Here is a 12276-nt window from a genome sequence, read left to right as displayed (position 1 = left end):
CTTAGTGAGGATAGAGGACTCCTTATCTCAATATTCAGAGTTTCACTCAATACTTCCTGTTTTCAGTATGGGGTCTCACTGCCATTCCTGCCCCTGATGTTTAGCTGGAAGTTTCACCTTCCTTCTTTATCCATTAATGTGAAATTAATGCAAACAGCAACCCAAAATATCAACTCCTTATAAACAGATACCATATAGTGGTGATTCATACAGTAATAATACTGGTAGCAAAACTGTATTAAATATTTGATAAATATCATCCAATTTAATCTTCAGAACAGTACTATGAGGTGTAGGAACCATTATCCCCACTTGGATACACGTATTCTACAATTATAATACCTTATTAAAATTTCTCTCCTTTTTCCTTTTCCCTTGTCCTTACTCCTGGAGAAACATGTACCACTTAAAAGTGGTGATAACAAAATCACATTTTTCCATTAATAAATTGCAATCCTTTTATACACTGAGAAGTAGTTTTTACTCTGGCAGGAGAAGCATTCAATTTGTCATTTGTCTTTAATAATACAATATTTCTTAAAGCTTAGCTGCTGATCCTACCTCTATCCAGTATTTCTATGGCATATACATGATAGCAAAAGTGTGTATTATCAGAGAATCCGAGAGACCTCACTGAGATCACAAGGCAGGTAAGAAAAGATGATGTGAATGAAGGAAGCCTGAGATATTTTGAGTAATTCAGGACTCTTGAGGTTGTCCTGTTGCCACTTTTTCTAGGACATTTTCCTTCTATTGCATTATGAAAAGGATGTAGAGTACATATAGTATTTAAAAATTTAATCTGACTTTTCTCGTACATTTCTAAAACTTCACCCTTGTATTATCAAAGTAAAAGCAACACTCTACCATGATTGAAATAAGACAGCCACTTGGTAAATGATTTATTAAATCATGTACTGTATTTTTACCTTTTAAATGAGGCATCTGATACCACAGACCTTAGTAATGGTTATTGTGTGTGTGGTAAAATATACACACCAAAACATTCACCAATTCAACAAATTCTACATATAAAATTCAGTGACATTGATTACATTTTTCATATTATGCAGCTGTTGCCGCTATTTTCTGAATCATTCCACCACTATTAACATAAACTCAGTGTCCCTAAGCAAAAACTCCCCTGCCTCCTATTTCCGGTAACCCCTAGTAATCTTTGTTTTCTATAAATCTGCTTATCTCATATACATGAGATCATACAGTATTTGTCCTTTTGTGCCTGACTTATTTCACGCACATAATGTTTTCTAGGTTCATTCATGTTGTTGCATGCATCAGGACTTCATTTCTCTTTATGGCTGAGTAATACTCCATTGTGTGTATATATCACATTTTGTTTATCCATCCATCTGCAGAAGAATATTTAGGTTGTTTCCACCTTTTGGCTATTGTGAAAAGTGCTATATTGAACACTGGTATACAGGTTTCTGTTTGCATTCCAGTAATAGTTTTACCAAGAGTTTTATCGAAAAAGTCAGTGCTGTTTCAGACATACAGGAAATCTGTCAAGTTTTTATGTCCGAATAACTTACAATTAGTTTGACCTAGTACAGAAAATAAAGTATTCCAAATAGTTCATTAATCCATTACTTGTTCAAAAAAGATGTAAGTACAATTATAATTAGGTAAACAACACATTATTTATCATAATTTTTTTCTTAAAAAAATGTATAAGGAATCCAAAGGTATTGTAATTGTAGAATATTTGTTTAAGTGTATCCAAGTGGGGATAATAATAGTTCCTATCTCACAGGTATAAAAGGTAAAAAAATAACAAGTACTTGTTTACCCACCAAATATATCAAATAAAATGTTAACAATGTTGTTAAAGCCTCCTGTGTTCTTCCCCCTTCCCCAAAGGAAACCACCATCCTGAATTTGGTACTTATTAGTCTCATGATTTATTTATACTATATATGCATATATGCCTAAATAATAAGTGGTACTATGTTTTTTAAATATTGTGTTTTTGGTGAAAGTTTACACAGCAAATTAAGTTCTCATTTAACAATTTCTATACATATTGTTCAGTGACATTGGTTACATTTTTCACAATGTATCAGCATTCTCATTGTCTGTTTCCCTTAATCTAGCTTCCCTGTCCCCCCTTACCTTCTCATGTTTGGTCTAGGGTAAATGTTTTTACTGTTTTGTTTCATTTAAATGATTATTTAGAGGAGCACAGTACTCAGACGGGTGATATTTATTTTATGGGCTGTTATGGATTGTGTCTCCCATAAATGTGTCAACTTGGCTAAACTATGATTCCCAGTATTGTGTGCTTATCCTCCCAATTTGTGATCTGATATGTTGTAAATCCTAACCTCTATGATGTTAATGAGGCAGGATGCACTCTACAGGATTAGGTTGTACCTTGAATCAATCTCTTTTGAGATATAAAAGAGAGAAGCAAGCAGAGAGGACAGGGACCTCGTTACCACCAAGCAAGAAGAGCCAGGAGTGGAGCACGTCTTTGGACTCAGGATTCCTGCGCTGAGAATCTCCTAGACCAAAGGAAGACTGATGACAAGGGCCTTCCCCCAGAGCTGAAAGAGAAAGTCTTCCCCGGGACTTCTAGCCTCCTATACTGTGAGAGAATAAATTTTTGTTAAAGCTATCCACTTCTGGTATTTCTGTTACAGCAGCACTAGATAACTAAGACATGAGCCAATCTGTCTTTTGGCTGTAAACTGACCTCTGGGACTGGTTTGAGTTCCAAGTTTAAGAGGTATCCCAGGGTAATAATCTCTGAGGTTCTTCCAGTTGCTACCAGTTCAGTAAGTCTGGACTTTTTATAAATGGTATTATTTTGCATGTTTTAAAACTATACTGTTCAGGGTATGTTTCTTGCAATTTGCATTTTCTCTCAACATTGTGAGATTTATCCATGTTAATACATGTACCTCTAGTTTTTTCATTTGCATTAAGCCTCTCAGGTGTGTCTAATCTGCTAATTCTATTGAGTTTTTAGTTTCAGTTATTGTATTTTTAAGTTCTAGAATTTCCATTTGATACTTTTTTGTGTATTTTCCATGTCTCTGATTATTTTTTCCATTTTGTCATCTACATTATTGAATATATTAATCATACTTATTTTAAAGTCTGTGTCTGAGGACTCCAATATGTAGATCTTCTGTGGATCTGTTTCTTATGTTTTTTTTTTTTCTCTTAAGTTTTCAATCATAAGGTCTTATTTACTGCTGTCTGACAAGTTTTGATACAATCTGAACACTGTGTATGAAAAATTGTAGAGATAATTGGTGGCTGTAGCTCAGGAGTCTGCAAACTACAGCCTATGGACCAAATCTGGCCTGCCACCTCTTTTTGTCTGGGCCTTAAGTTAAGAATGTTTGCTGTAGTGGCTATCCAGGTGACAACAATTGGTCTCTATTCGCCTGGAGCAACATAGGAAGAAGAGTCAGGTATAGGAGGAGGAAATTGAGTGTGTGGCCATTTGCCTCCAAGAACAACTGCCTCCTTTGCCATGAGACCAGAAGAACTGGATGATGCCTAGCTACCATTACTGAACATTTTGATAGAAGATTCTGTAGAAGAATCCTAATCAAAAGTGTGAAAATGCAGAACAGAATTTTGAATTCTCATGGAATCCAGCATTTCTGGAGCCATGGGGGCTAGATGAACCCCCAAAACTACTGCCCTCAGATAATCTTTAAACCTTAAATACCCCCCGAAGTCTTCTTAAAATCAAACAAGAGTTTAGCTTAACTAGTAAAGAATGTTTGCCTTGAGCATTGTGCTCATTTAAGATCTGTCTACATGGGATCAAGGAAAACTCTGGTGGCTTAGTGGTTAAGAGCTAGGGCTGCTAACCAAAAGGTCGGCAGTTCAAATCCACCATGTGCTCCTTGGAAACTCTATGGGGCAGTTCCACTCTGTCCTATAGGGTTGCTATGAGTCAGAATCGACTTGACGGCAACGGGTTTGGTTTTGGTTATATGGGATCAAACTGACAGTAGCAACTCAAAAGATTAGACAGGAAACTTAGGGGCAGTGAGTATATGTTAATGGGAGAAGAACAACTTGGAAAAGGAGGGTAAGGATGTTTGCACAATTAGAAGAATATAGTCAATATCAGTGAATTGGCAGAACTTGTTTAACTGGTGTATGTTCTGCTGTATATATTCTCAACAACAATAAAAATAAATTATATCAAAAAGAATGCTTTATTTTTAAATGGTTGAAAAATAATCAAAAGAAAAATGATTTTTGATGATAATCAATTCAAGTCTAAGTAGCCATGAGTAAAGTTTTATTGGAATGCAGCCATACTCATTCTTTTACGTATGGTCTATGGCTGCTTTTACACTAAAAGAGCAGAATTGAGTAGTTGCAACAGGGCCTTTTGGCCTGCAAGCCTATAAAATATTTACTGTTGCCAACCCCTGTTCTAGCTAGATAATGGTATCTTTCTCCAGATAGCATTTACTTATGGTAGGCCCTTATGGTATCAAGATCACCATAATCCATTCAGGGATTTAGTTGACTGAAAGTTGGTCTTAAGTTTTCATAAAAGTTGGTCAATTTCTGGTTCACCTCTACTCCTAGGGTGCAGTCTATGAGGAGTTCCAACTGAAAGCCTGATGTATTTACCTGGGCTCTTCTTCCTTGGTGGGCCCAGTACTTTGATGAGTTCATTCTCTACACTTCCTTCTCCCTGAGATACTGGCCCTTCCAATCCTCACTGCCACAGTAATTCTTTGATGCCTTTAAATAGATTTTACATATATAATGTGTGTGTGTGTATCAGAAGTTCAAAATGATCACATCCCTACCCCAGATCTTCCAATGGCTTTCCACCTTATTCAGGACAAACCAAGTCCTTACAGTTATTTGCTAGGCCTTACATGATGTGAACAACTACATGAATGAGACTAAAAATAGATGGGTCAGAAGATGCACAGACCGAAGAAAGCGGAAGTTAATTTTGCCACCAGGGCACTAGCACACTAACAAGTACAGGACTTATAATTTCAAAGGAATATACTGATGCTCAAAAACCAAACCCGCTGCCATCAAGTTAATTCCGACTCATGGTGACCCTACAGGACAGAGTAGTACTGCCCCACAGGGTTTCCAAGTAGCAGCTGGTGGAATCGAACTGCTGACCTTTTGGTTAGCAGCCCAATGCTTAAACCACTGAGCCACAAGGGTTCTGATGCTAGTGGGAGTAATTTATATTTAAAGTTTGTTTTCTTTTTCTATTTCTATTATTTTCTAATTGCAGTATAATTACCGAAAATGCACGGATATTAACTGTTCAATGAGTTGTGACAAACATATATACCTATGTACCAGTCACCCCAGAAGTTCCCCCCTAGCCTTTTCCAGTTTATCTCCCTCCACAGAAGCAAACACTTTTGCTTTATATCCCCATAGATACATTAAATTTTTAAATTGCAAATTGTATCTCTGCCATGCTGGTAACAACACCGCCGTAATCTTATATACTGTTAATGTATTTTCATTATTCAAATTTCACCTACTTCTCTGGATCCCAGATTCTTGATTTTTTTAAGCTCAATGCTTGTTAATCTACTGGTCTAACTTATAGCCTCTGTGATGAACAGAACCTATACTAACACAAATGGTTACACATTATGATTAGTTAACACAAGTAACCTGATCTTTGGGAATATTATTGAACTGTACTTAACTAAAAAATGAATTCCTAGAATTCCAACCCTTATATTTCCATGGCAAGTCACATACATTATCATAATCCTCAGTAGCCTTTGAAGTAGGTAGGGGGAAGTGGTATTTTCAATGTACACATAAGGAAAAGATTCAACAAGTAGTTGACTTACACAAAATTCCCCAGCCATGAACTGGTGATGCCAGGTCTAGATTTTTATCTCTTTTTTGTTCATTCCACAATCTTAGGCTGTGTGTACACAAGGAAAGAGCCAACATGTGTTCCACAATTCAATTTCCTTGTTTGTTCTCTGAAAATTCATAGCTTGCCCATTCCTTCCATCCTCCAGCATAGTGTTGAGCACTGAAAACATACATGAAATAGTGCTGTAAACATTTTCTTCTGCTTTATAACACCAGATTGGCAGGAAGGTTTAAAGTAAATAAGCAGTAGCTACTCACCATACTACTCAGGCCTTATGCCAATTTAATAGACTGTATTGCTCTTGAGTAAGATGAAAAGATACTCTTAGTCTCACTATCCTGCCATTCACCGAAAAAAACCAAACCCGTTGCTTTCAGTTGATTCCGACTCATAGCAACCTGAAAGGATAAAGTAGAACTGCCACGTAGGGTTTCCAAGGCTGTAATCTTTATGTAAGTAGACTGCCACATCTTTCTCCCACAGAGTGGCTGGTGGGTTCAAACTGCCAACCTTCTGGTTAGCAACCAAGGGCCTAACCACTACACTACCAGGACTCTTTTATCTTGCCATTACTAACATAATAATCATAAGAAATTTAAAATGGACCAAAAAAAAGGTAATATATATGAAACATTGTAATAAGCATTCTTGAATCCATTTTTATGCTTCATCTACATACCTGTTAAAGCCCAAAGATATTGCCGTATCCAAAGCCTTCTTGCTTCTCACTCCAGCTAAACATGAAAACACTAGTTTGTCAGATTCAGATGGCTTTACTTCATTGTACTTGTCTTCGAAGTCTCTTGGGTTCATCTGTAGAGCATGACCTACCTCAACTACTGAAAGAAAATGTTAAGAATTTTAATTTTAGATACATGAAATGATTTAATATCTATATTAATGCTTAAGCTTAAGACACATGTCACTTACATGGTATATTGATGGACCCAGGGATTTTTCCATACTCAAGAATTTCCCATGTTTCTCTCACATCAATTAACATAATATTTTTGGAATTCAGCAGGTTCTTAAGTTCCTTATAAGTGACATCTTTAGAAGCAGCAGTACAAAAATTGTGGCAGCTTCCCTTTATTGACTTCAAACCTGGCAAGAATAAAACAACTGGGCACCTTCAAAACAATACTGCTATTAGTAGCTAGAAAGTGTAGGTTAAAGGATTTTTCCCCTGGTTCTAGATTTTATATACACATATATGTATATGTGTATATATATATATGTATACATATATACATGTATATATATATGGAGCCCTGGTGGCCCAGTGGTTAAGAGATAGGCTGCTAACCAAAAGGTGGGCAGTTCAAATCCACCAGCCGCTCCTTGGAAACCCTATGGGGCAGTTTTACTTTGTCCTATTGGGTCGCTATGAGTCAGGGTTGTTGGTCTGTTGTTGTTACATATATATATACATATCCATCACTCGTCTGCAGTTTCTCATACTGTGGTGGCTTGCATGATGCTGTGATGCTGGAAGCTATGCCACAGTATTTCCAATACCAGCAGGCTCACCCATGGTTGACAGGTTTTGGTGGAGCTTCCAGACCAAGACTGGGAAAAAGGACCTGGCGATCTACTTCTGAAAAACTTGGCCAGTGAAAATCTCATGGACAGCAGAGGAACACTGTCAGACACAGTGCCAGAAGATGAACCCCTCAGGTTGGAAGGCACTCAAAATACGACTGAGGAAGAGCTGCCTCTTCAAAGTAGAGTCAACCTTAATGATGTGAACAGAGTAAAGCTTTTGGGACCTTCATTTGCTAATGTGGCAAGACTCAAAATGAGAAGAAACAGCTGCAAATATCCATTAATAATCAGTGTGGAATGTTCAAAGTATGAATCAAGGAAAATTGGAAGTGGACAAAAATGAAATAGAACAGATAAAGATTGATATCCTAGGCATTAGTGAGCTGAAATGGACTGGTACTGGCCATTTTGAGTCAGACAATCATATGATCTACAATGCCGGGAATGACAAATTGAAAAGGAATGGCATCGTATTCATCATCAAAGAGAACATTTCAAGATCTATCCTGAAATGCAACTCTATCAGTGATAGGAAAATATCCATACACCTACAAAGAAGACCAGTTAATACAACTATTATTCAAATTTATGCACAAACCACTAATGCCAAAGATGCAGAAATTGAAGACTTTTACCAATTTCTGCATTCTGAAATTGATCAAACACACAATCAAGATGGATCAATAATTACTGGTGATTGGAATGTAAAAGTTGGAAACAAAGAAGGACCAGTAGTTGGAAAATATGGCCTTAGTGATGGAAACACCAGAGATCACATGTTGGAATTTTTTGCAAGAACAACTTTTTCATTGCAAATACCTTTCTTCAACAATATAAATGGCGACTATACACACGGACCTCACCAGATGGAATACACAGAAATCTAATCAACTACTACATCTGTGGAAAGAGACAATGGAGAAGCTAATAGCATCAGTCACAATAAGGCCAGGGGCCGACTTTGGAAAAAATCATCAGTTGCTCATATGCAAGTTCAAGTCAAAGCTGAAGAAAATTAAAACAAGTCCATAAGAGCCAAAGTACAACCTTGAGTATATCCCACCTGAATTTAGAGATCATCTCAAGAATAGGTTTGTCGTATTGAACACTAATGACTGAAGACAAGACGAGTTGTGGGATGACACTAAAAAGACAGGAAAGAAAGAAAAGACCAAAATGAATGTCAGAAGAGACTCTGAAACTTGCTCTTCAATGTAGAGTTGCTAAAGTGCATGGAAGAAATGATAAAACGAAAGAGCTGAAAAGAAGATTTCAAATAGCAGCTCAAGAAGACAAAGTAAAATATTATAATGAAGTGTGCAAAGACCTAGAATGAGAAAACCAAAAGGGAAGAACACGCTCGGCATTTCTCAACCTGAAAGAATTGAAGAAAAATTCAAACCTTGAGTTGCAATATTGAAGGATTCTATGGGCAAAAAATTAAATGACACAGGAAGCATCAAAAGAAGATGGCAGGAATACAAAGTCATTGTACCAAAAAGCATTGGTAGATATTCAACCATTTCAGGAGGTAGCATATGATCAAGAACCAATGGTACTGAAGGAAGAAGTTCAAGCTGCACTGAAGGCACTGTCAAAAAACAAGGCTCCAGCTGAGCTGTTTCAACAAACAGATACAACACTGGAAGCACTCACTCGTCTACGTGAGAAATTTGTCAATAAATTTGGAAGACAGCTACCTGGCCAACTGACTGGCAGAGATCCATCTTTGTGTCCATTCCAAAGAACAGTGATCCAACAGAATGCAGAAATTATCGAACAATATCATAAATATCACACACAAGGAAAATTTTGCTGAAGTTTGTTGCCGTCGTGTCGATTCTGACTCATGTGATAGTTCAAAAACGGTTGCAGCAGTACATTGAGAGGCAACTGTTAGAAATTCAAGTTGAATTCAGAAGAGGATGTGGAACAAGGGATATCACTGCTGATGTCAGATGGATCATGGCTGAAAGCAGAGAATACCAGAAAGATGTTTACCTGTGTTTTATTGACTATGCAAGGGCATTCAACTGTGTGGATCATAACAAATTATGGATAACACTGTGAAGAATGAGAATTCCAGAACTCTTAATTGTGCTCATGTGGAATCTGTACATAGAATAAGAGGCGGTCGTTCAAACAGAACAAGGGGATACTGTATGATTTAAAATCAGGAATGGTATGTGTCAGGGTTATATCCTTTCACCATACTTATTCAATCTATATACTGAGCAAATAATCCGAGAAGCTGGACTATATGAAGAAGAATCTGGCATCAATATTGAAGGAAGAGTCATTAACAACCTGCGATATGCAGATGACACAACCTTGCTTGCTGAAAGTGAAGAGGACTTGAAGTACTTACTGATGAAGATCAAAGACTACAGCCTTCAGTATGGATTACATGTCAACCTAAAGAAAACAAAAATCCTCACAAATGGACCAATAAGCAACATCATGATAAAGGGAGAAAATTTTGAAGTTGTCAAGGATTTCATTTTACTTGGATCTATAATCAATGCCCACAGAAGCAGCAGTCAAGAAATCAAAGGGTATATTGCATTGGGCAAATTTGCTGCAAAAGACCTCTTTAAAATGTTATAAAGCAAAGATGTCACCTTGAGGATGAAGATGGGCCTGACTCAAGTCATGGTATTTTCAATCACCTCATATGCATGGGAAAGCTGGACAATGAATAAAGAAGACCAAAGAAGAATTGATGCATTTGAATTATTGTGTTAGCCAAGAATACTGAATATACCATAACTGCCAGAAGAATAAACAAATCTATCTTAGAAGAAGTACAGCTAGAATGTCCTTAGAAGCAAGGATGGCAAGACCTTGTCTTACCCACTTTGGATGTGTTATCAGGAGGGACCAGTCCCTGGAGATGGACATCAGGTTGGTAAAGCAGAGGGTCAGTGAGAAAGAGGAAGACCCTCAACAACATGGACTGACACAGTGGCTGCAACAACGGGCTCAAATACAGCAACAATTGTGAGGATGGCGCAGGACCAGGCAGTGTTTCATTCGGTTGTGTATGGGGTTGCTATGAGTTGGAACTGACTCAATGGCACCTAAGAACAACAACAAATTACATATATAGAATTTTTTTTTTTTTACTTTAACAAATTATGTATTCTATGTTTTGCATGCTCTGAAGTAGGATGCAGCCTATCCTCCTGCCTTGAATGCCTGACAGCTGGCCTTCTGCCAGCTCCATATTCTACTGTCTCCAAGGTCCTTAATTGAGGGTAGCTTATACATACTCATTCAGTATTTGGTAAGTGAATTATGGACATAATTTGTAAATCTTACTACCTGTAATCAAAGTTACAACTGATAAAATCTTAATTTCATTTCTTCTCGCAAGTAAAGATAAGGCATATGTTAGATGTGAAGACTTCACGTTTTAAACTACAATTGTATGTGCTTACTGGCACTGTTTCTATCTCTGTTAAATAACTGGTAACATAACATAGTATTGAATAATAACACAAAATAAAATAAATCCATGGGTGTATATTGACATAGGGATATAACTGAATAAATAAATACATAGGGGAGAAGGAACAATTTTCCTTACATCAGAATTCCAGTTAATAAATGTAGACGTAATAACAGAAACAGAAAATAATCATTAGGCAAACATTCCAGTAATATTTGTTGTAGACAAGAATCATTGATAGATGCTGAATTTTGATGCTAGGTTTAGTGGGTCAAAGTATGATGAGAAACAGGATAGTATCTACCAACAAGATTTTTACTAATTACCAAGGGAGAAATCTGAAAGATACCACTTTAGCCAATTAATCAAAGGTAATATCACCATTAATAAGACATACAGACTGCATGTACCCTTTGATATGATGCACTATGAAGGACATAACATCACTTCTATAGTATTCTTGCCAAAAATGCATAACCTGAATCTAATCAGAAAAAAATCTCAGGCAAACTGAAAATCTAAAAAATAACCTCTACTCTTAAAAAGCGTTAAGGTCATGAAAGACAGAGATTGTAGAGATTGGAGGAGACTAAAGACACATGACCATTTACTACAATGTAGGATTCCGGACTGGATCTGGGACTATAAAAAGGACATTAATGGAAAACTAGCAAAATTTAAATAAGGTCTATGAATTAGTTAATAGTATTGTATGAAAGTTAACTTTCTGGTTTCAAAAATTGTACTATGTAAGATGTTTACATTAGGGGTAGTTGGGTAAAGGATAATGGAAACTCTTTTACGTCTGCAACTTTGCTGATTTTCTAATATTTCAAAATAGAGTATTAAAAAAAAGACAAAGAAAACCCAAAAGATTTAAAATATAAAATAGCAAGAAAAAATTGTTAATAGAGTTCACATTTCACAAAAAATGACCACTGTACGAAAGGTAAATACTAATGCTTCTAAGTTTCTTCAAAATATTTTTATTTGTTGTTTTGTTTGTTTTTATTTGTTTGAAATATTAGTATAAAGCGGAATTGATTTAAATAGTATAGAACTAGCATGGGAAAAGGCTTAAAGGTCTACCACGTCCAGAATTAGACCCAAAATATATCTTATATGAGAATTCAGTATCTGTTAACAGTAATATTACAAATTAATAGTGAAACTATATTTTATTAACAGATTATGTAGAGCAACTAGCTAGCTAGTCATTGCAAGAAAACTTTAAGCAAAATTCTTACCTCATTCCGGACTCACACTACCTGACTTGAGAACCTACTATACAGCTACAGTAGTCAAAACAGCGTGGTACTGGTACAACGACAGATACATTGACCAATGGAACAGAATTGAGAACCCAAATGTAAATCCATCCACCTACGGTCACCTGATCTTC

General features: G+C 36.5%; 1 protein-coding gene across 6 annotated transcripts in view; it reads right to left on the bottom strand.

Annotated features, from left to right (window-relative positions):
• TSTD3 (thiosulfate sulfurtransferase like domain containing 3) overlaps positions 1-12276 on the bottom strand; it is a 43374-nt gene that overhangs the window by 23243 nt on the left and 7855 nt on the right. For 3 of the 6 annotated variants that reach the window (XR_002823307.1, XR_002823306.1, XR_002823305.1), the window contains exons 2-4: positions 6809-6982; positions 6558-6717; positions 5847-6037 (exon numbers count right to left, since the gene is read on the bottom strand). Coding sequence is in view for 2 of the 6 variants with exons in the window: in XM_023727597.1 (XP_023583365.1) it covers positions 5965-6037; positions 6558-6717; positions 6809-6982 (407 nt within the window). In the remaining 4 variants the exon portion in view is untranslated. Of the gene's footprint in view, positions 1-5674; positions 6038-6135; positions 6277-6557; positions 6718-6808; positions 6983-12276 lie in introns of those variants that run through there. The other 3 variants (XR_002823308.1, XM_023727597.1, XM_023727598.1) reach the window with 3 other exon arrangements.

This window comes from Trichechus manatus, unplaced genomic scaffold (genome assembly GCF_000243295.1).
Source record: "Trichechus manatus latirostris isolate Lorelei unplaced genomic scaffold, TriManLat1.0 scaffold00017, whole genome shotgun sequence".
In the NCBI taxonomy this organism is placed as follows: Eukaryota; Metazoa; Chordata; class Mammalia; order Sirenia; family Trichechidae; genus Trichechus; species Trichechus manatus.
The sequence above is the reverse complement of the archived record's forward strand: the minus strand, read 5'-3'. Positions and strand labels throughout refer to the sequence as shown.